Source organism: Nomascus leucogenys, chromosome 20 (genome assembly GCF_006542625.1).
Source record: "Nomascus leucogenys isolate Asia chromosome 20, Asia_NLE_v1, whole genome shotgun sequence".
NCBI lineage: Eukaryota > Metazoa > Chordata > Mammalia > Primates > Hylobatidae > Nomascus > Nomascus leucogenys.
In genome coordinates, this window is record NC_044400.1 from 82,066,927 (window position 1) to 82,091,285 (window position 24,359).

Consider the following 24,359-nt stretch of genomic DNA (forward strand, 5'->3'; position numbering starts at 1 on the left):
CAGGCTACAGTGCAGTGGCGCAATCTCGGCTCACTGCAAGCTCCGCCTCCCGGGTTCACATCATTCTCCTGCCTCAGCCTCCGGAGTAGCTGGGACCACAGGCGCCCGCCACCACGCCCGGGTAATTTTTTGTATTTTTAGTAGAGACGGGTTTCACCATATTAGCCAGGATGGTCTCAATCTCCTGACCTCATGATCCGCCCGCCTCGGCCTCCCAAAGTGCTGGGATTACAGGCGTGAGCCACCGCGCCCGGCATTTTTTCTTTTTTTTTTTTTGAGATGGAGTCTTGCTCTGTCGCCCAGGTTGGAGTGCAGTCGTCCTCGGCTCACTGCAAGCTCCGCCTCCCGGGTTCACGCCATTCTCCTACCTCAGCCTCCCGAGTAGCTGGGACTACAGGCGCCCACCACCATGCCCAGCTAATTTTTTTTTGTATTTTTAGTAGAGACAGGGTTTCACTGTGTTAGCCAGGATGGTCTCGATCTCCCGACCTCCTGATCTGCCTGCCCCGGCCTCCCAAAATGCTGGGATCACAGGCATGAGCCAGCGTGCCCGACCTTAAATTTTTTATAATAATAAAAAATAACATTAGGCCTGGTGCGGTGGCTCACGCCTGTGATCCCAGCACTTCGGGAGGCTGAGGTGGGCTGATTGCTTGAGGCCAGGAGTTCCAGACCAGCCTAGCGAACATGGCAAAACCTTGTCTCTAGTAAAAATACAAAAAAAAAAAAAAAAAAAAAAAAAAAAGCCAGCTGTGGTGGCACACACCTGTAATCCCAGCTACTCAGGAGGCTGAAGGCACAAGAATCATTTGAACCTGGGAGGCAGAAGTTGCAGTGAGCTGAGATTGCACCACTGCACTTCAGCCTGGGTGTCAGAGAGAGACCATGTCTCAAAAAAACCAAAACAAAACAATTAATCCAGAACAGTGGAAACAAGTAAACAAGGGAGAAAGAACAGAGAGGATACATAATAAAAATAGAAAATAGCAAGGAGGCAAATAATCAACTATACTGATAATCACATTAAATATAGATGGTCTAAATACTCTAATAAGAGTCAGAGATTGTCAGACTGGATAAAAAAGTAAGACCCATGTTGTCTACATGAAACCCATTTTCAATATAAAGACATATATAGGTTCAAAGTAAAAGGCTGGAAAAAGATATACTGCATTAACATAATCAAAAGAAAGCTTGAGTGGGTATATGGTATATTAATATTAGACAAAGTAGGCTTCAGAACAAGAAATGTTAGTCGGCAGAAAGCAAAACATTTCCTAGTGATAAAGGGGTCATTTCTGCAGAAAGATTAGCAATCCAAAATGAGTACACACATGATAACAGGTTAATAACACATGAGGTAAAAGGCTGATAGAAGTCAAATGAAAAATAGACAAATCTGGCCGGGCGCGATGGCTCACGCCTATAATCCCAGCAGTTTGGACGGCTGAGGTGGGTGGATCACAAGGTCAGGAGATAGAGACCATCCTGGTTAACACGGTGAAACTCCGTCTCTACTAAAAAAAAAATACAAAAAATTAGCCGGGCGTGGTGGCGGGCGCCGTGGCGGGCGCCTGTCGTCCCAGCTACTCCAGAGGCTGAGGCAGGAGAATGGCGTGAACCCGGGAGGCGGAGCTTGCAGTGAGCCGAGATCGCACCACTGTACTCCAGCCTGGGCGACAGAGCGGGAGGCTGGAGAGGGAGGCAGGGACCCCCTTCCTGGGAGTTTGCTGGAGACCCCGAGAGCGAGGCACGGCCTCCTTCCGCTGCCCGCCACCCTCTCCTCTGCAGGGTGCTCATCCCTAGGGACCCCCCAAGAGTCCGGTCTCCCTGGGCCTGCCGTTCTCGGACGGAACCAGGCCCCAACCCCGCCTATTGCCAGAAAGAGCCCTGCAGCACGGCCTAATTCACACTGTGCAGGTGCAGAAGTGCCACCCGAGAGGGCGAGCGACCTGCCCACGGCTACACAGCGGGCAGACGGCAGGCGGGAAGGCGGCGGCGGCGAGCCTCGGGCCCCGAGACCGCGCGCCCCGGGCTGGGTCACCGCCTGAGCCACGGCTAGCGCCGGCCGGGCCCTCCCCGCTGCGCTTCCTGCCCCGCCGCCTCAGGTCGCCGCCGCCACGGGGTCTTGCCTTCTAGGCCGAGAGGACGCCGCCGAGTGCCGGGCACGCACGTGCGCAGGGGGCGGGGCGTCGACCCGGGGGCGGGGCCAGACCCTCGCACTGGGCGCGCTCCGGACTCGGCGGGAGGTGCGAGCCTGGGCGCCTGGAGGCCCCGCCCCCTCCGTCGGCGCGGCGCGGCTGAGGGCCGGCGTGGAGAAGGCGGCCGCTGACGGGCTCGCGGCGGCGGCGGGGCGCGGGCGGCCAATGAGGGCGGCCGGAGGGGGCGGGGCGGCGGCCGCGGTTTTGTTCCGCCGCGGCTGAGGCGCGTCGCTCTGAGCTAGCGGAGCGTGGGCGGCCGGCCGTCTTCTGACTCCTCAGCCCAGCAGCCGCGCTCAGGTACCGAGCCCGGGCGGAGCGCGCCGCCGCCTCCCCAACTCTTGTCCACGCCGCCCATGTCTCGGCGCACCGGCTCCGAGCTTTGCCCGCGGCACGTGGAGGGCGCGGGGGGTCGTGGGCGCGGGGCCCTGCGCTCCGAGCCCCCGCCGTCTGCGCCGCCCGTCGAGGCGATTTTCCCGCACGAGGCGAGGCCCGCCCTGGTGGCCCCGCACCGTGGTTCGGTGGCGCGAGAGGCGGGAAGTCGCCGTGGTAAACGGGGCCTTGGGGCGTCCCGAAGGGGACCCAGATGCGGGAGGCCAGACTTCCCCGGCGACGCGAGGAGGGGACTTGCGGCGGATTCCGAAGCCGCCTTTTCTGCGTAGCCTGGAGGGTATAAATCGCCGAGATTCTCCTGTGTGGAGAAGGCGCTGGTGCCCGCCCGCTGGTGCCCGCCCGCTGGTGCCCGCCCGCTGGTGCGCGACTCTAGAGGGGTGTCTTTTTCCCTTAATCTGAGCGCAGTCGCGGAGCCCCTGTTTCCCACGCAGCCTGTGCTAAGTGGCCTCGTGAGTTTTCGCACGGCATCCTCGGTGCCTCTTCTTTGAAGCTAAGCTTCCATAACTTTAAAGCACTTTTCGTTTTAAACTCAAACCAGACTCACTTGTTTCTATGATCATCTATCTTCCAGTACGGATGGATGAGTTTGGCTTCAAGAATGTACTTGTGGCTGGTGCCAAGGGAGTGAGTTGTCTCTGCTGCTTGTTCAGTCCGTTACAGATCGAACTCCTTGTTCCACTCTTTCCCCCTTCTCACTACTGCACTTGACTAGTCTTAAAACGAAACAAAAAAAGGAAAAGAATGTGCTTCCGTTTCACAATATTTAAGAAATGTAACCTGAACATATTGATGCTGCTTTAAACACCGTCCTGTCGCCTGAGCTTGTCCCTCATCAGAGTGGGTGCTAGAAGGGAAGTGCACCCTTGCACCCTGAAGGTAGAAGGCTGGGAAACGGTTTTGATTTATTTGAAGCTCTTGAATATTACCCCAAAATGGAAATTGACATTGTTTAGAGACAGTGACTTTTCTTTAAATTGGGTTAGTTAGCGCAGGAAAACTAGGTGGTAGTTCTTTCAGACAATTGTAGTTTTCCCTCGTCCGGCGCCATTGTCCCGCCTCCTTGAGTCCTCCTTGTGCGCTGGGTACTGGCAGTCCTGATCCCCTTCTGTGGCTTGATAGTTGATTCCCCGTGCTGTCCCGGGAACTTAGAGCTTTTGATTCTGCAGCTTTGTCCCTCTGTTGTGTTCTGTGTTGCGACTTTGAGGGTCACACTCACTGAGGCCTTGGTAATGGTTCCGCCCCTTTGGATGCGTCCTTATGTTTCTTGACTTAGGTTGGACGTGGGGACCACAGAACGTTTTTGTTACTACTTGAAGTATGTAAGAGAAAATGCCAAAGTAATTTTTTCTTTTTTTTTTTTAGTGCATGCATTTGAGGTCTTTCTAGTTACAGAGGTAGTTGCTCACATGCAATGATGTGCACAGGAAACAGAAATAGGAAGAGGCTCTAATCTGAGAGAGTACACATTTTTAGCTGGTAGATAAAAGACCGAAGAAAAACACTTAGGTATTTTTCACCGGTGCATAGGGAACAGGGAAAATGTTTTTTTAAAAAAGGAAATTAAGGCTGGGCGCGGTGACTCACACCTGTAATCCCAGCACTTTGGGAGGCCGAGGCGGGCAGATCACGAGGGCAGGAGATTGAGATCATCCTGGCCAACATGGTGAAACCCCGTCTCTACTAAAAATAGTACCCGAGTAGCTGGGTGTGGTGGTGCACACCTGTAATCCCAGCTACTCGGGAGGCTGAGGCAGGAGAATCATTTGAACCCAGGAGGTGGAGGTTGCAGTGAGCCAAGATGGCGCCACTGCACTGCACCCTGATGACAGAGCGAGACTCCGTCTCAAAAAAAAAAAAAAAGGAAATTAAAAATTTTTATATAAACCCTTTTGGCATTTTCTACAATGATATTAAAGAAAAATTGAATTTCACAATCTCTTAAGCATTTGTTATAAGTGGTCATAATTTGAAAATGTGTGTCAGGGACTCAGGAACTGTCACGTGTTATTTAGTTTAATTTGATTCCTTGAAGCCTCATGAAGTGGGTGGTTTCTTCTCATTTTCCGTTTCCAAGGAACCCAGGCCCGGAGAGGTGCAGTGACTTGGCCAGGTGAAGTTACTTGGCCTGGCTAGTGAGCGGGCCCAACTGGTGTCTGAACCCGGGGCTTTGTGCAGCTGTCCAGAGCTCACCTTGTGTTCTTTATCTCACAATGAAATTACTTGGCGCAGTTTATCTTTTTCCATGTGGTGATATGCTGCAGCCTGTTCTCACCAGTGGAGTGGTTACAATGATAATCTTCATTTTACGATTTGAATTTCTTGGCCAGGCTTGGTGGCTCACACCTGTAACCCCAGCATTTTGGAAGGCTGAGGCAGGAGGATCACTTAAGCTCAGGAGTTGGAGACCAGCCTGGGCAACATAGTGAGACCCCCATTTCTACAAAAAATAAAAAAATTAGCCGGGTTTTTTTAACGGAAATGGAAACAGGTGGTGTGCACCTGTAGTCCTGGCTACTTGGGAGGCTGAGGCGGGAGGATTGCTTCAGCCAGGGAGGTGGAGGCTGCAGTGAGCCTAGGCAACAGAGTGAGGCTTCATCTCAAAAGAAAAAACAAAAAAAGATTTGAGTTTCTTCTCCTTTGTTGGGTTGCAAAAGGAACACTTCAAATGTGGTTTTAGTGCACTTAAAAATAGCGAGTTCAGCCGGGCGTGGCGGTTCACACCTATAATCCCAGCACTTTGGGAGGCTGAGGCGGGCAGGTCACCTGAGGTCAGGAATTCAAGAGCAGCTTGGCCAACATGGCAAAACCCCGTCTCTACTAAAAAATACAAAAAATAGCTGGACGTGGTGGTGGGCACCTGCAATCCCAGCTACTTGGGAGGCTGAGGTGGGAGAATCACTTGAACCTGGGAGGCTAAGGTTGCAGTGAGCTGAGATCGCGCCGTTGCACTTCAGCCTGGGCAGCAACAGCGAAACTTCCTCTCAAAAAAAAATCAAGTTGCTAGACACTATACCTTCTGCCCCCACACATGCAGGGCCTCCTGTATGACTAGCATCCCGCACCGGAGTGGTACATTTGCTACAGTTGATGAACCTACATGGACACATGCTTATTATCCAAAGTCCATAGTTGACATCAGGGTTCACTCTTGGTGTTGTAGTCTATGGATTTAGACAAATGTGTAATGACCTTTGTCAACCATTATAGTATCATGCAGAATAGTTTCACTGCCTTAAAAATCTGTGCCCTGCCTCACCTCTCTCTACCCCTGGCCCGTGGCAGCCACTGTTTGTTGGTTTGTTTTTTAATAGTCTGCACAGTTAACCTTTCCCAGAATGCCATATGGTTGGAATCATCCAATACGTAGCCATTTCAGACTCGTTTCTTTCACTTAGTGATATGCATTTAAATATCTTCTATATTTTTTGGTGGTTTGATAGCTCATTTCTTTTTAGTGCCAAATAATATTATACTGTCTGGATGTACCACACTTTATCTACTCACCTACAGGAAATCTTGGTTGTTTCCAAGTTTTGGCACTTATGGATACAGCTGCTATGGGCATCTGTGTGCAGGTTTTGTGTAGACATAAGTTTTTAGTTCCTTTGGGTAAATACCAAGGAGCAAGATTGCTGGATCACGTACACAGTTGCTCCATATCCTCCTCAGCACTTGGGTGTTGTCAGTGTTCTGGATTTTGGACATTCTAATTGGTGTGTAGTGGTACCTTGTGTGTAGTGGTTTTTGTTTTGTTTTTTTTTTGAGACGGAGTTTCACTCTCATTGCCCAGGCTGGAGTGCAATGGTGCGATCTCGGCTCACCGAAACCTCCGCCTCCTGGGTTCAGGTGATTCTCCTGCCTCAGCCTCCCGAGTAGCTGGGATTACAGGCATGTACCACCACGCCTGGCTAATTTTGTATTTTTAGTAGAGATGGGGTTTCTCCATGTTGGCCGGGCTGGTCTTGAACTCCTGACCCCAGGTGATCCGTGTGTCTCAGCCTCCCAGAGTGCTGGGATTACAGGTGTGAGCCACCGCATCCGGACTTTTTTTTTTTTTTTTTTTTGAGATGGAGCTCGCCCTGTCGCCCAGGCTGGAGTGCAGTGGTGCAATATTGTCTCACTGCAACTGCTCCCTCATCCTCTCGAGTAGCTGCACTTACAGGCGCCTGCCATCATGCCTGGCTAATTTTTGTATTTTTAGTAGAGATGGGGTTTCCCTATGTTGGCCAGGCTGGTCTCGAACTCCTGATCTCAGGTGATCCACCTGCCTTGGTCTCCCAAAGTGCTGGGATTACAGGCGTGAGCACTACACCCGGCCCCAGTTGGTGAGGTGTCTGCCAAAGTCTTTGCCCCATGTTTTTAGTTGGGTTGGGTTCTTTTTTTTTTTTTTTTTTTTGAGATGGAGTTTCTCTCTTGTTGCCTAGGCTGGAGTGCAGTGGTGCTATCTCGGCTCGCTGCAAACTTTGCCTCCTGGGTTCAAGGGATTCTCCTGCCTCAGCCTCCTGAGTAGCTTGGATTACAGGCGCCTGCCACCATACCTGACTAATTTTTGTAGTTTTAGTAGAGATGGAGTTTCACCACATTGGCCAGGCTGGTCTCAAACTCCTGACCTCAGTTGATCCACCTGCCTCGGCCTCCCAAAGTGGGATTACAGGCATGAACCACTGCACCTGGCCTTTTTTTTTTTTTGGAAACATGGTCTTACTCACTCTGTCACCCAGTCTGGAGTGCAGTGGCGTGATCTCGGCTCACTGCAACCTCAGCTCCTGGGTTCAAGTGATTCTTCTACTTCGACCTCCCGAGTAGCTGGGATTACAGGTGTGTGCCAGCACGCCGGGCTAATTTTTGTAGTTTTTTTGGTAGAGACGGGGTTTCATCATGTTGGCCAGGCTGGGGTTGTTTTCTCATTGTTGAGTTTTAAAATATCTTTATATATTTTGGATAATGGTTCTTTGTCAAATAAGTCTTTTGCAAATATTTTCTTTCAGTCTGGAACCTGTTTTTTATTCTCTTGTTAGTGTCTTTTGCAGAGCAGATATTTTTAATTTTAATGAAGTTCAACTTAACAATTCTTTCTTTCATGGATCGTGCCTTCAGTGTTGTATCTCAAAAGTCATCGCCAAACCCAAAGTCATCTGTATTTTTCTCCTGTGTTATCTATCTACTAGGATTTTTATAGTTTTGCCATTTACTTTAGGTCAGTGATTCATTTTGAGTTAGTTTTCATGAAGAGTGTCCATACACTCCATGTCTTTTTTCTTTTTTTTTTAGATGGAGTCTTGCTCTGTTGCCCAGGCTGTAGTGCAGTGGCATGATCTCAGCTCACTGCAACCTTTGCCTCCTGGGTTCAAGTGATTCTTCTGCCTCAGCCTCCCGAGTAGCTGGGATTACAGGTGTGCACCACCATGCCTGGCTAATTTTTATATTTTTAGTAGAGGTGGGGTTTCACTATGTTGGCCAGGCTGGTCTTGAACTCCTGACCTCAAGTGATCCACCCGCCTCAGGCTTCCAAAGTGCTGGGATTACAGGCGTGGGCCACCGTACCTGGCCTCATGTCTTTTTTTTCTTGTGAATTCTAGTTTTTCAGCAGCACTTGTTGAAAAGACTGTCTGTTCTCTGTTGTATTGCCATTGCTCCTTTGTTAAAGATCAGTGACTATGTGGTTCTATATCTGGGCTCTCTATTCTGCCTGTTCCATTGAGCCAATTGCCTATTCTTTTGCCCGTCCCACACTTTTTTTTTTGAGACAGGGTCTTGCTGTGTCACCCAGGTCAGAGTGCAGCAGTGCAATCATGGATCACTGCATCCTCCACCTCTCGGGCTGAAGCAGTCCTCCCACCTCTGCCTTCTAAGTAGCTAGGATTATAGGCACCCAGGTAATTTTAAAATTTTAGGTAGAGATGGAGTCTCACTATGTTGCCCAGGCTGGTCTTGAACTCCTGGGCCCAAGCGATCCTCTTCCCTCAGTCTTCCAAAGTACAGGGATTACAGATGTGAGCCACTGTGCCTGGCCACACACTGTCTTGATTACAGCAATTTTATCATAAGTCTTAGAGTTGGATAGTGTCAGTCCTCCAACTTTGTTCTTCTCCTTTAATATCATGTGGGCTATTCTGGGTCTTTTGCCTCTCTGTATAAACTTTATTTATTTATTTTTTGAGATGGAGTCTCACTCTGTCACCCAGGCTGGGGTGCAGTGGTGCAATCTCAGCTCACTGTGACCTCTGCCTTCCGGATTCAAGCAATCCTCCTGCCTCAGTCTCCTGAGTAGCTGGGATTATAGGCGCTTGCTACCACGCTCAGCTAATTTTTGTATTTTTAGTAGAGATGGGGTTTCACCATGTTGGCCAGGCTGGTCTCAGGGTGAGTTCTCTTGCCATCCGAAGGGAGGACACGGCCACTGCATCCCTCTGCAGTGAGGCAGCGTATTGACAGCTCTTCCCTCTGTGTGTGAATGGAGAGCCAGAATGAGCAACATCAGAGGAAACCTCCAGCCTGAAAGCAGAAGCCAGGAAGAGCAGAGAAGACCAAGGGAGCTGAGATACAGAGTGCAGGGACCAGAAAAAGTAATTTAAAACCCCCCATGAAAAGCAGCCCTGTATATGTAGGCTTAGAGATAAGCGTGAAGACAGGTCCCGACATGGGCATCTGGAGAAGAGGAGGGAGCCCGTGGGGGTGAAGCATACACACGTCATTGGAAGGGTTGGAGGAGTGGAGGACAGATCCTAGAACAGCGGCAACAGCAGCAAGCGTGGGACACGGAGTCCAGGAACAGATGGAGATGCAGACCGGGGTGGAGTGCAGAGTGCGCCATGAGCCAGGCCAGAAGGACGTGGTCTCTGGACCAAGGAAGACCTTGCTCGAGGCGCCTTGAGCATTTTCTAAAGTTGGGGCGAGAGAGGACCCTGAAAGCTGAGCAGGCATCTTGGGAATGGGCTTCTTACAGAAGTGGAGGAGAGAAGAGGTGTGGTCTTCACGTGCCCCCCTTCTCAGGAAGCTGCAAGATGAGGGTGAGGGGTGCCCCGAGTGGGCTAGAGCACACCCCCGCCAGCCCTGAGCACAAGGTGGGACTCCAGGAGCAAAAGGGCTGAAGGTGTCCTGACGTCTTTGACCAAAGGGCTCATTCCTAGGAGGTTTATAAATCTGCTGGGGAGTTTGGGGCAAGAGTTTATACTAGGCAGAAACTTTGCACTCGTAAAAAGGAAGGAATTATGAACTCTGGAGAACAGACCCCACTGTGTGGCCTAACTGGAAACACTATAGTGATGTGATGATGTCAGCGATGACTTGACAAAATGTTCACACAGCCCTGTTGGGAGGCGTGGGGTGGGGCTGTGCTGGCAAAGAGATGCACCCTGATGTGCCCTCAAGCCAGCAGACGATGCTCACAGGGGCGCGCTGGGGCACAGTCCAGGAGCAGCAGTGTCCGCGGGCTGTGTGCATAGGTGTAGTAAGTACCCGGGGACAGGGCTGAAGGGACGGAAGTGCCCACTGCAGAGTGGCGGGGGTGAGGCCTCTGCACGTTTGGGAGTCGCTCAGTATTGGTTTGTAAGCCAGCACCGTGTATGTGTTGCTGTGGTGAAATAAAATACAGCTTGTTATGGGTTGAATGAGGTCCGCCCCCACAAGTCACATGTTGAAGTCCTGACACCCCCAGTACTTTAGAATGTGCACTTACTTGGAAATAGGGTTGTTGCAGATGTAATTAGTTAAGATGGGGTCACACTGGAGCATGGTGGGTCCTGCCCCAAAATGACTGATATCCTTATAAAATGGGGAGACTTGGACACAGGCACACACAGGGAGAATGCGGTGGGAAGATTGGAGTGACGCCAGAGGGAGGCCTGAGCACGTCCCTCCCCAGAGCCTTCAGAGGGGCATGTCCCTGCTGCCATCTTGGTCTTGGACTCCCAGCCTCCAAGGACAGCTGGCCAGTTCATTTCTGTCCTAAGCCACCACTTTGTGATACTTGGTTATAGGAAACTAATTCATGGCTCTACAAATGCTGTATCTGACTCCATGTGGATCGAGTTAGATTAAAACAGAAAAATCGAACCTGCTTTGGTGCCTTTTTGGAGGATGGAGTCCTGGAGAATGAGAGTGGCCAGAGCCGCCAGCCGAGGGCATTTTGCCACTGTCCTGTGAGGCGGCCATCTGAGCTGAGGCACTGCCTGTGGTGGGAGCTCGTCCCTGCTGGCCCCGTGGAGCTCCAGCTCTGGGTCTGACCCTCCTAGGGGTCTGCAGGGCACTGGTGTGGCCAGAACCTGGGGAGCGAGGGGAGAAGATGGGGGAGTTGGGGGACCAGGGCGAGGATTTTGGCCTCTGTCCTAAGGGCTGAGGAGGCTGTTTCTGGGGGCCGGAGCGCGGTGATCTGCTTTCCGCTGAGGTCGGGCCGAGGGTTGCCCAGTGGATGGGAATGAGTGTAGGCTGCTGCGGTCCTCCAGACCTTGAGGACCAGGCTTGAGCTGGGTGCAGAGGTGGAAGGAGAGGCAGGGAAAGCTCCTGGGGTTGTCGGCTGAGTCACCAGTGCAGTTACAAGGAGACTTTGGGAGCGAGGACGGCGACTTAATGCAGGAAAAGTGGAAGTGAGTTGGTCGTAGCCGTCCTCTGAAGTGAGCCCACTTAGTGTGGGGAGAAGGCGTCGCCCGGGCTCAGGGCGGTGCTTGTGGCCTTGGGAGGGACCGCTTCCTTTTCGGAGGGGCCGGTGCTGAGAGGTCCTGGAGTAGGGGCGAGGGATGCCTGATGCCGGCTCTGCTTCCCGGAGCTCAGGTGGTGTGTCCTCTTTGTTCTTGCTGGGTCCCACTCCTCACCTGTTGGTGGCAGGGACAGTGAGTTCTGGCAGCGGGAGCCAGGTTTCTCTCACTTCTCACGTCTCTTCTACATCTACCTCGAACCCAGAGGTCTCTTTTCCCACTCGTCCTGGCCTTTGTCTCCTTTTCCAGGACCCTCTTGTTTAGCTTTCAGTCCTGGCTTCAATGTCACTGCCTTAAAGGGGCCTCTCTGATCGCCCCTCGAAAAGGCTGTCCTGCCGTGGTGGGGTCCTGCGGCATCCTTCTCACTGCCACGGTCCATCACTGTTTCTGTATCTCTGGGCTTTCCCAGCTCCCGCAGGGGCTTCCTCTGGTCCTGAACTGCTCCTTCCCCAGACGTCTCTCATGCAGACTGGCCTCTGAGAACCGCCAAGCGGGAGGGACTTGCTGTCCATCACGCCTCGTGACTGGTGCTGCATCCTCATGGCTGTTTCTTGTAAGAGGAGACGGGCCTGGCATTGTGTATGTGGAATCGCATCCCCCAGGAGGTTATGTTCAAGTCTGCACCCCTAATACTTGCAAACGTGACTTTATTTAGAAATAGGGTCTTTGCAGATGCTATTGTAATTTTTTTTTTTTGAGGCAGAGTCTCACTCTGTTGCCCAAGCTGGAGTGCAGTGGCATAATCTCGGCTCACTGCAATCTCCACCTCCTGGGTTCAAGCAATTCTCCTGCCTCAGCCTCCCAAGTAGCTGGGACCACAGGCATGTGCCATCACACCCAGCTAATTTTTACATTTTTTTTTTTTTTTTTGAGAAGGAGTCTCTCTCCTTCACCCAGGCTGGAGTGCAGTGGCGCGATCTCGGCTCACTGCAGGCACCGCCCCCGGGGTTCACGCCATTCTCCTGCCTCAGCCTCCTGCATAGCTGGGACTACAGGCGCCCGCCACCTCGCCTGGCTAATTTTTTGTTTTTTTAATAGAGACGGGGTTTCACCGTGTTAGCCTGGATGGTCTCAATCCCCTGACCTCGTGATCCGCCTGCCTCGGCCTCCCAAAGTGCTGGGATTACAGGCGTGAGCCACCGCGCCCGGCAATTTTTATATTTTTAATAGAGATGGGGTTTCACCTTGTTGGCCCAGGATGGTCTCGATCTCCTGACCTCCTCATCCACCCTCCTCGGCCTCCCAAGGTGCTGGGATTACAGGCATGAGCCACTGCGTCCAGCCTGTCTGATGTTTTAAAGTCTGTGAGTTATGAGAGTGTGACTCTTGCACACACGTGTCATCGTTTCTCTGTCGAGGGCGTGCAGACCCTCCAGACATTCACATCTCACGTGACCACAGGCAGTAGTCACAGCCGGGAGTGCCGCGTCAGTGTGGCATGGTGCTGGCATCTGACGGTGCCCAGGCAGATTTGAGACATGTCCTCCCTGCCATTTTTCTGACCCAGGGTCACGTGCTGCATGGGGACCCCCTCCAGTCTGGGCAGGGCCTTGCCGAGCTCTTTCCTGACTCCATGCTTCTGAAGATCTCTGGCTGGTCGTTTTGTAGAGTTGGCCTGTTTTGAGATTGACATTTCTTCAGAATTAAATAATCAGGTTCCAGGCCAGGCATGGTGGTGATACACGCCTGTAATCCCAGCACTGTGGGAGGCTGAGGTGGGTGGATCACCTGAGGTCAGGAGTTTGAGACCAGCCTGGCCAACATGGCGAAACCCTGTCTCTACTACAAATACAAAAATTAGCCGGGTGTGGTGGTGTGTGCCTGTAATCCTGGCTACTTGGGAGGCTGAGGCAGGAGAATCGCTTGAACCCTGGAGGCAGAGGTTGCAGTGAGCCGAGATTGCACCGCTGCACTCCAGCCTGGGCGATGGAGAAAGACTCTGTCTCAAAAAAAAAAAAAAAAAAAAGGAAACTCAGGTTCCTGTGTTTGTGTCCTGGGTGCCTCGCAGGAGGCTCTTGGGGTGTTCACATCGATCACTGGGTTCAGGTGCCTGCCGGGCATCCCTGCTGTTGCTGTTTTTCCTTGGTGGCTGCTGAGCATCTTTTGGGGATCACTTTGAGGCTGTGAACTCTGTTTCTCGCCATACCTTCTCTGCGGGTCCAGCATCATGGATGCATCTTGCCTGAGGCTGTTGTGTTGGGATGTTGGTCAAGTGGTGATTTTATTTATTTTATTTTATTTTTTTATATATGCTTTTATTTTTCCGTGATTACAAACACAACTGAATATTAAATGCACAAAGTAAGAATTATACCGGGAAAAAAAATCAGATACGTTCATATATATATCACCTTTTCAAGGCTATTTCCATCCAGAATAACCTTGGTTTGCCAGGGCCAATAGAAAGAAGTCACAAAGTCGCCTTTAGTCAAATTTGTGTGTTTGCTTTCTTCTATAATTCCAATACCTCCACCATCAACGACTTGAGATAGCTGCCAAGGTGTTATATAATCATTGCCAGTGTCTTCATTCATTCTACAACCTTCCACACTTGGAAGGTTGCATGGCGGCCAGGCAGAGGCGCTCCTCACTTCCCAGACGGGGCGGCTGGGCATTTCCCTCATTCTCTCTGCACTCACTAGTGGCTCCCCACCGCCCTGTGAGGAGGCGCTTTCCCGCCACCCCCACCTCACCTGGGTCCATGGGTTCCTGGGTTCCTGATTCCTGGGTCCATGAGTTCGTGGGTTCCTGGGTCCATGGGTTCGTGGGTTCCTGGGTCCGCGGGTTCGTGGGTTCCTGGGTCCGTGGGTTCGTGGGTTCCTGGGTCCGTGGGTTCCTGGGTCCGTGGGTTCGTGGGTTCCTGGGTCCGTGGGTTCGTGGGTTCCTGGGTCCGTGGGTTCGTGGGTTCCTGGGTCTGTGGGTTCCTGGGTTCCTGGGTCTGTGGGTTCCTGGGTCTGTGGCTTCCTGGGTTCCTGGGTCCGTGGGTCTGTGGGTTCCTGGGTTTGTGGATTCCTAGGTTCATGGGTTCTGGGTCTGTGGGTCCGTGGGTTCCTGGGTATCTGGGTTCATGGGTTCCTATGTTCGTGGGTTCCTGGGTGCCTGTGTTCACTGCCGCTCACTTTGCTCTGTGTCACAGGCAGGCTTCTGGGGAGCCATCCTCACTTCCTGCACCTCAACAGGCTCCAGCTCTTTTCCCTGCCCCAGCCCTGAAATCAGCCATTTCTACACAGACTGTGAGGCCTGTTTTTAAAATAAAATCCTAGTTATTATTTTTTCAAGTTATAGTGTGGCTGCTGTTGCCTTTCTAGGGTTGTGTGTGTGCTTTGTGCAATCAGGAGGATTCGGAAGGTGGGTGTGTAGCCGCTCGTGGTGCACGGTGTGAAGGGAGCTGGCCCCTCGCCTTGCAGGACTGGTTGGTGGGATTAGGGAGGGAGGCTGGCTTGTCAGCCATAAAGCCCCATCCTGTAAGGGCTCTGAGGCTGGGACACAGGTGAGTCCAGGCCGTGGCTGTGAGCTGGGGGCTCTGACGCTGGGACGCAGGTGAGTCCGGGCCGTGGCTGTGAGCTGGGGGCTCTGACGCTGGGACACAGGTGAGTCCGGGCTGTGGCCGTGGCTGTGAGCTGGGGGCTCTTGACGCTGGGACACAGGTGAGTCCGGGCCGTGGCCGTGGCTGTGAGCTGGGGGCTCTGACGCTGGGACAGAGGTGAGTCTGGACTGTGGCTGTGAGCTGGCATCCCAGTTACTGGTGGCTTTTCCCAGCTGACATCGACCAGCGTTGGGTGTGCAGTGTGGCTGGCTCTGATTTGTGCTCCTTAGTTTGAGACAATTTGAATGGAGCCACTGCTGTGGAGAGACTTCCTTCTGAAGCATCACAGTGGGCCCGGCTGACCCTGGCCCAGTGCACGACACCCCTCTTGGAGTCTGGGGTTCTTGGCTGTGGGCTGGAGATGACAGTGGTGGCTGCCGAGGGTGGTGGGAGCGGTCAGCGCCGAGCACGCGATTTCAGATCCAGTGAGCCAGGCGGGCACAGCCTTTAGCTGATGTGGTGTGTCCCCTGGCCTGGAACAGCCCCATGGGTGGGTGGCACCTGTCAGGACCTGTGCACAGACCCTGCCTGGGTTTGGTCTGTCCAGTCCCCTGGACCTGGCAGCAGCGGGTCTGTGCCTGGTAACGGGAAGGCTCCGAGCCAGGCTGGGTGGCCCACTGTGCACGTAGCTGCTGTGTTGGTGGTGGCGCCTTTGCCCTGGCCCTCGTTCAGTAAGATGCTGGCTTTTGGGCTCTAGGGAAGTGTCTGTTGGTTTCTGTCGAGAGCGGTTGTGTGTGTACATTTCAAGCGTGGAACGCAGGTATTGAACCGTGTTGAAACCTTTCCAGCGTTGGCAGAAGTGTGTGTGTGAGTCTCCTTTGCCCTTTTACTTTACTGGCAGGTGTTGTGAACTTGGATGCCGCCTGCCTTCCTAGCGTGGCCCGAGTGACCGGGCGGTCCTTCTGATGGAGCGGCTTACGTGGCTCCCTCATGCCAGGCTTTTGGGGCAGATGCTCGTGAGCGGTGCTGCCTACGGGTTACCCTCATTGGTGGAGGTGAGGCCTGGGCTTTGCTGTCCTGTCCGCCCTTAATTCTTGCCCAGGAGCAGTCTGTGGGCCCCAGAAGACTGGCTGGAAGCTGGAGCCGGGCAGCAGCTGAGGACGCGCACCCTGGAGGTTGTGTGGAGGTTCCGTCACTGCTGTCTTAGTTCCCAGGCACTCTTCTTTTTCTCTGGAAGTTCCTTTTTAAGGGTGTCCTGGTCTTCATGGAGGTGCCGTATCACTCCGAGGGCAGAGGGCTGCTGCTGAGGAAGGCCTTGCCCTCCTACCTAACACCCTTCTCCAAGTTGCTGATTTTGCTTGTTTGCACCTTGTCTGTTTTGGCCTCTGTTGGGTCTGAACTAGGTGGCTTTGGCAGCTGCTCACACCCAACAGTGGGACCCTGAGAAGGGTCAAAGCTGGGGCAGGTCAGGGACGCGCTGGGCGCAGGGCCACCTTGCTGGGCACCTCGGCTGGTTGGTGTCTGTTGGGAGCAGCCCTGGGGCAGCCCCGCAGCCTCTGCCTCCAGTACAGGCAGATCTGCCCACTCCTGGGGCTGGAGAGCTCAGGGCCTGAAAGACCCCCTGAGCCCTTGCCCTTCTTCCGCCGGCCCCGTGCTGTCAGCAGGCCAGGTGCAGACCCTGGCAGGCTTCCTGTGCCCCAGCTTCAGTGTGGAGCACTTGCCCAGCTGGCTGGTGTGGGAGCGGGAGGGGTGTTTGGCCACTTGGAGCAGAAGGGGGTGGGTAGTTAGAGTTTCTGTGTTCCTGGTTTGATACTGGCTTTCCAGCAGCTTCCCAGCTTCCAGAATGTCCTTGCCATCATCTCCCATCCTGTTTCCTCTTTTTTGGAGCAGAGGCCTGGGGTGGCCTATCTTCTTCTTTCAGTTGAGGCTTCTGGGGGGGTGGGTCTAATGTGTGCCTTTGCCTTTAGCCAGAAGACCATTGTGATTAGATTTTCCAGAAGAGAACTCTCATGGTAGTTTTGAAAACGGGAGGGTGTTTGTGAGGCGGGATATCAGAAATACTTTATACAGAGGGGACTCGGCATGTAACAGAAACATCAACAAAATGGTTTTGCGTATAATCACGTGATGATTTCTCTCTTCTGAGAAACAGGCACAAATCCTGAAGAGCCCGTGGGCATGGACCGCTCATCTGTAAAGAAAGTGGAGACATGACCTTGAGATTTGGCTCAGACCCAGCAATGCCGGGGCCTTCGCAAGTCTGATTTTCCAGGACTCCAGTGCCTGTTAGTGTGGACGGAGGACACGGGGCCCCGACCATGGTCACACTCATCACTGAGAAGCTGCAGAGCCAGAGCCTGGACGACCTCACCTGCAAGGCCGAGGCTGGCCCGGTAAGCAGCTGCGGGTGGCACCACGCTGGGTGCCCCTCCCCCATGCTGTCACAGGGAAATGGCCACACTGGGAGGTGGAGGTGAAGGCTAAGTTCTCAGGGGCCTGGGGGGCACTGCCGGGCCAGGGATGGGGGTGTCTGGTGCACATGTGGGCCCCAGAGCCCATCAGTGTAATCACAGCGGATTTTCAGCATCATTAAAAAAATAGACTTAAAAATGCCAGCTGGGTGTGGTGGCTCACGCCTGTAATCCCAGCACTTTGGGAGGCTGAGGCGGTCAGATCACTTGAGGTCAGGAGTTCGTAACCAGCCTGGCCAACATGGTGAAACCCCGTCTCTACTAAAAATACAAAAATTAGCTGGGTGCGGTGGCACACGCCTGTAGTCCCAGCTACTCGGGAGGCTGAGGCAGGAGAATGGTGTGAACCTGGGAGGCGGAGCTTGCAGTGAGCTGAGATCGCGTCACTGCACTCCAGCCTGGGACAGAGCGAGACTCCGTCTCAAAAAAAAAGAGCCTTGACTTGCTGTTTAAAAAAATAGAGTTTTACTGAAAGGCTGACTTACACACGGAAGCTGGAGCCCCGAGTGCAGGTGTGCCTGTTACCATCCAATCAAGCAGCAGCATGCGCCCCGCCGGGCTCCCTGTCCCTCCCCTCCTAGCCGCGCCCCCAAATGAATCTCTGTCTTGGATTTGATCACCACGTTAGCTTCCTGCGGGCAGCTTGATTTTCCTACAGTCATGGTGAAGTGAACTTTGGATGTGCCACCTTCAGGACCCCCCCGCCCTAGTTAGATGGCAGATCCAGAAGGAGGTGGCTGATGTCTAGCCTGGAGGGTCTTGCCAGGCCCTCAGAGCCAGCAGGGGTGTGTGGAGCACCTGCCTGTCCTGCGCCTGGCTTGGCTGTGGCTCTGGAGGCGTGGGCATGCTGCATTTGCAGCCCCTTGCATTTTACGGAAATGAGAGGGTGAAGGGAAAGCTGTGGGTCTCGGGCCTTTGGACTGCACACGTGTGACCCATCTCATAGGGGGTTCCAGTGAGGGTCTGAGGGTCCAAGCTGAAGCCTCTCCTCCCGAGAGCTGGCGAGTGTGGACACTGGGCTGTGGGAGGTGGCATGTGGCCTGAACCTTTGCATGCACTGCTTGTGGGGCCTGGCACTCAGGGCCACTACGACTGAGGTGACCATGGCAGTGCTGGCTGTGTCCTGTAGTTAGTACGTTTCCGGCTGTCAGCCCATGGGTAGAGGTGGCTGAGGCGGGGAAGGCAGTGCTTGCCTGATGTCTCAGTGCCTTGCTGGCTGCAGAGCCATGTTCTTTTCAGACACCATGGCCGGTTCTCATTTTTTCTTTTTTCTTTTTTTTTTCTGGAGACAGAGTCTTGCTTTGTCATCCACGCTGGAGTGTAGTGGCACCATCTCAGCTCACTGCAACCTCCGCCTCCCAGGTTCAAGTGCTTCTCGTGCCTCAGCCTCCCGAGTAGCTAGTGTTACAGGCACACGACACCACACCCGGCTAAATTTTGTATTTTTTGTTTTGAGGTGGAGTCTTGCTCTGTTGCCTAGGCTGGAGTGCAATGGCACAATCTTGGCTCACTGCAACCTCCACCTCCCAGGTTCAAGCAATTCTCCTGCCTCAGCCTCCTGAGTAGCTGGGATTACAGGTGTGCGCCACCAAGCCTGGCTAATTTTTGTATTTTTAGTAGAGACGGGGTTTCACTATGTTGGTCAGGCTGGTCTCGAGCTCCTGACCTCATGATCTGCCTGCCTCGGCCTCCCAAAGTCCTCGGATTACAGGCGTGAGCCACCACACCCAGCCTAAATTTGTATTTTTAGTAGAGATGGGGTTTCACCATGTTGGCCATGTTGGCGAGGCTGGTCAGTGGTCTGCCCACCTAAGCCTCGCAAAGTGTTAGGCTTACAGGCATGAGCCACCGTGCCCAGCCCCATTTTTCCTTTTGATTAAATGGAGAAAACATTTTTAAGGAGTCTCTAACCAAGACCACAGGATACAGAGCGGCACATGCCTAATCAGATGGCTGTGTGACTCTGAGGACATTTTTGGCAAGTGGACGTCAGCCAGGACGTGGACGGCTTTCCAGGGAGGTGGCTACGCAGCATGCCTGCCGGGCCTGGGAGGTGTCTGGACGGATGTCCTGGTATGGGGTGACCCACGGGCCCCCACGTCCTCTGTGCTTTAGGTGGCCGCTCTTCACCTCCTTTTTTTCAGCTTTTATTTTAGATACAGGGGGTGCAGGTGCAGGTTTTATTTTATTTTATTTTATTTATTTATTTATTTTTGAGACGGAGTCTCGCTCTGTCGCCCAGGCTGGAGTGCAGTGGCGCAATCTCGGCTCACCGCAAGCTCCGCCTCCTGGGTTCACGCCATTCTCCTGCCTCAGCCTCCCGAGTAGCTGGGACTACGGGGTGTGCCACCATGCCCAACCTATTTTTTAATTTTTTTTTTAAAGGGATGGAGTCTTGCTCTGTCACCCAGGCTGGAGTACAGTGGTTCAGTCTCGGCTCACTGCAACCTCTGCCTCCCACGTTCAAGCAATTCTCTTGCCTCGGCCTCCCGAGTAGCTGGGACTACAGGCATGCGCCACCAAGCCCGGCTAATTTTTTTTGTATTTTTAGTAGAGATGGGGTTTCACCGTGTTGGCCAGGCTGGTCTTGAACCCCTGACCTCAAGTGATCCACTGCCTGAGCCTCCCAAAGTGCTGGGATTACAGGCATGAGCCACTGTGCCCAGCCTTTATCAGGATTTTTTAAAAAAATATTTTTCATTTATTTATTTATTTATTTATTTTATCTTTTAGACGGAGTCTCGCTCTGTTGCCCAGGCTGGAATGCAGTGGCATGATCTTGGCTCACTGTAACCCCCGCCTCCTGGGTTCAGGCGATTCCCCTGCCTCAGCCTCCTCAGTAGTTGGGATTACAGGCGCATGCCACCAAGCCCAGCTAATTTTTGTATTTTTAGTAGAGACAGGGTTTCACCATGTTGGTCAGGCTGGTCTCAAACTCCTAACCTCAGGTGATCCACCCGCTTCAGGCTCCGAAAGTGCTGGGATTACAGGCGTGAGCCACTGTGCCTGGCCGGGATTTTTAATCTGTGTAATTCGGACAGTGTGATTGCCTGTGTTGAAGAAACCCAGTTACTCAGTGATAGATTGTTTACACGTGAGACCGGCTCGCCCACGTCAACTGTGAATCTAAACACAAGTTACTTTTAACATTCATGGAAACAAGTCAGTATTTTAAATAGCCAATTCGTTGTATAAAAATAGAAACTGATGTTTTCAAAGGTGACTTAAAATAGTATTTTTATGAAAAATAAGTGTAGACAGTTGTAGAGAGTAGAAACCCATACATTCATGTGTGAGTTTCTGTGTGGAAGTATGTCTTCATACATACCCATGGCCCAGCCTCAGTGAGCGAGCGAGGCGGGCGCCGTTAGCTCGGGGCTCCTTGTTTGATCTGTGCCTTCACCCAGTCCCCTCCTGCCATGATTTCATAGCGCATTCTAGACGTACTTTCTCTGTAAATATCTCACTCTGTATCTCCAAAAGATAAAGACTTTAAGACACATGACCAGAATGTAATTTTCACACTTAAAACCCTCAGAGATTCCTTAATATCTCTAAATATCCCATCAGCATTCAAACTTCCCTGATTGTCTGAGTTTAAGAATTTATTCAGGGAGTCCAGATTCAGGGCGTCTCATGTCCCTTTTCCCCGTGGGGTGCTCCTTGGAGCTTGTGTGTTGAGGACCCAACTGCTTGTCCCGAAGTGTCCAGGCTGCAAGCCCCGGCTGCTGCCTCGCGCACTCCCCTCCCACGTGTGTTCTGGGAGTTGCTGGTTGGAGCGAGCGCTGCCCTGCCCCTTATGGTTTCCTCTAGTTGCACATGGGTTTTTAAAACTGAAATTAAAGTTGATTTAGCTTTTTTTTTTTTTTAAAGACAGGGTCTCACTAATTTGTGAATGTTTTTGGTAGAGACGGGGTCTTGCTGTGTTGGCCAGGCTAGTCTCTAACTCCTGGCCTCAAGTGACCCTCCTGATGCGGCCTCCCAAAATGCTGAGATTGCAGGCGTGAGCCACTTCGCCCAGCCTACAGTTAGTTAAAGTGGAACCCACATAATGCTGTTTCTCACTTGTACCAGACACACTTCTAGTGCTCACTGTCTCTGGGTGGCTGGTGGCTGCCGTGGTGGACAGCCTGTCAGCTGTCCCTCACCACAGAATGTTCTCGCAGGCAGTGCTGTGAGGCTCGAAGCTCGATCGGGTTCGTGTTTGAGAGACCACCATTTGCTCATCCGTTCCTCTGTTTTTGGACCCTTGGGTGGTTTGTTTCCATATTTTAGCTGTTAGGGATAATGCAGCTGTGAACATTCGTGTGTGAGTTTCTGTGTGGAAGTTTCGTGTATGAGTTTCTGTGTGGAAGTATGTCTTCATTTCTTTTGGGTGCAAACCTAGTCGTGGGATTGCTGGGTCATATGGTAATTCTATGTTTAACATTTTGAGGAACTGCCAAACTGTTTTCCACAGTGTCTGTACCATGTTCCGTTCCGCAGCAATGTATGAGAGTTCTAATTTCTCCAACTCTCATCAACGCGTGTTATTGTCCATTTTTTTGATAAAAGCCACCTTCGTGGGTGTGGAGTGGTGTCTCACTGTGGTTCTGATTTTCATTTCCCTATAGTTAGCTATGTTGAGCATGTTTTCACGTGCTCATTGGCCATTTGTACCTCTTCTTTTGAGAAATATCTACTGAAATCCCATTTTTACTTTAAAATTGGGTTATTTCTCTTTTTATTTTTGAGTTGTAAGACTTTTTTTTTTTTTTTTTTTTTTTTTTGAGACAGGGCCTTGCTCTGTTGCCCAGGCAGGGGCTCAATCACTGCTCACTGCAGCCTCGACCTCCTGGGCTCAAGTGATCCTCCTGCCTCAGCCTTCTGATTAGCCAGGACTACAGACATGTGTGACCACACCCAGCTTTTTTTTTTTTTGGTCATGGAATCTTGCTCTGTTGCCCAGGCTGGAGTACAGTGGCACGATCTTGGCTCACTGCAATCTCCGCCTCCCAGGTTCGAGAGAGTCTTCTGCCTTAGCCTCCTGAGTAGCTGGGAGTACAGGCATCCGCCACCACACCTGGCTAATTTTTATATTTTTAGTAGAGATGGAGTTTCATCATGTTGGCCAGGCTGGTCTCGAACTCCTGACTTTGTGATCTGCCGCCTTGGCCTCCCAAAGTGCTGGGATTACAGGTTAGAGCCACCGTGCCCAGCCCACACTCAGCTTATTTTTAAAAAATTTGTATCTTTTAGAAAGGGGCTCTCTCTGTGTTTCCCAGGCTGGTTTTGACCTCTTGGGCTCAATGGGTCCTCCAGCCTCAGCCTCCCAAAATGCAGGGATTACAGGTGTGAGCCATGACACCTGGCCAGTAAGAGTTCTTTATGGTTTCTTCCCCCGCTCTGTCATTCTGTCATCTCGAGAGTGGTCTGTAAATGGAGTGACACGGTGCACAAGCATTTGGGTTCTGCCCTTCCATCAGCATGCTTCCCTGGAGGTCTGTCTGGCGGTTCCTCTGTGCCACCAAGAGGTGCTCCATGGCGTGGAGGTGCGCTCTGTGTAACCATGCGGAGGAATGCCGCGTCCTGATACAAATCATGACGTGATTTTTAGGGTTGTGTCCTCATGGGGGACCTACACAGACGACCAGTGACCACAGGCGTGAGGCAGTGGGAGGGCAGTGGGCACGGGTGCCTCGCTGAGCTGGCCGAGCAGCAAAGAGGGTTGGAGGTGTAATGGCGGCTGAGTGCTGGAAGATGGGCGGGGTCTTAATGTTGGGGTGGGCAAAGGCCATCGGGGCCACAGGGAGGGGGACGTGGATGGGTGGGTGGGGCCAGCATCACACTGTGCTCTGGCTGGGGCTTCCCCAGAGAGCCCGGGACAGCAGCGTGGAGGTGGCAGGGCCTGAAGGTCACGTGTGAAGATCATTCAGCGTTGGGGCGTCCGCGCTGCACTGGCTGTGCTGGGTTAGCAATATGGTGCTCACTTCCTGCAGGGAGGCGGGTGGGAAGCAGGTGACTGAGGAGTCGCGATAGTACATCAGGAAAAAAGTAGAGCCCAAGGGGTGCTGGGAGTTTACATAGGGTGCTGGGCTGTGACCCCCAGGTGGAGCTGGAAGGCAGGTAGTGAGCCGTAGGGACACCTGGGGAGAGTCAGCCAGGCGGAGGTTCCCATGGCCGTGGGAGGCTGTGAGGGTGGGAGTCTGGGGGCACAGGCACCTGGGATCTGACTCTCAGGAGTCCAGAGGGCAGAGTAGAGGGCTGCGGCCAGGACCAGAGCAGCAGCTCCCGGGCTGAGGGGCAGAGAGCAGGGAGAGCTGAGAATGTCAGGGTGGAGGAGAGAGGAGGCGGTGTGATGGGGCTGTGCTGGGGGCCGTAGGCGCAGGGAAGCTCACTGTGCCGCCGGCCTGGCGGGCACGGTATGGGTGGGTGGCAGGTTGTGGTGTCCTCCAGCTCTGTGCAGCTGTGCAGATACAGGCTGGGATTGATGGTAGAGAGTTGGTTTTTAAAAAACTTTTAGTTTTTTTTGAGACGGAGTCTGGCTCTGTCACCCAGGCTGGAGTGCAGAGGCATGATCTCCGCTCACTGCAAGCTCTGCCTCACGCCATTCTCCTGCCTCAGCCTCCCGAGTAGCTGCGACTACAGGCGCTCGCCACCACACCTGGCTAATTTTTTGTATTTTTAGTAGCGACGGGGTTTTACCGTGTTAGCCAGGATGGTCTCGATCTCCTGACCTTGTCATTCGCCTGTCTCGGCCTCCCGAAGTGCTGGCATTACAGGCGTGAGCCACTGCGCCCAGCCTGGTAACTTTTAGGTTTTTAAAGACAGGGTCTTGCTGTGTTGCCCAGGCTGGAGTGCAGTGCACTCAGTTGCTCACTGCAACCTTGGCCTCCCCAGCCCAGGCAATCCTCCCACCTCAGCCTCTTGAGTAGCTGGAATCACAGGCTCGTGCCATCACATCCGCTCTTTTTTTTGTAGATACCAGGTTTCCCTGTGTTGCCCGGGCTGATCTCAAACTCCTGGGCTCAAGTGATCCTCCCACCTCAGCCTCCCACAGTGCTGGGATTCCCCTGTGTCCGGCCCTGAAGTACAGATT

At 52.9% G+C, this 24,359-nt stretch overlaps 1 protein-coding gene across 1 annotated transcript in view; it reads left to right on the forward strand.

The window, feature by feature from the left end:
• Positions 1-2,425: 2,425 nt before the first annotated feature.
• The window catches only part of FAM53A (family with sequence similarity 53 member A), a 41,932-nt gene continuing 19,998 nt past the window's right edge, over positions 2,426-24,359 (forward strand). The window contains exons 1-2 of the mRNA XM_030801101.1: positions 2,426-2,498; positions 16,963-17,203. Of these exons, the coding sequence (XP_030656961.1) occupies positions 17,129-17,203 (75 nt within the window). The 5' untranslated portion in view covers positions 2,426-2,498; positions 16,963-17,128. The remainder of the gene's footprint in view (positions 2,499-16,962; positions 17,204-24,359) is intronic.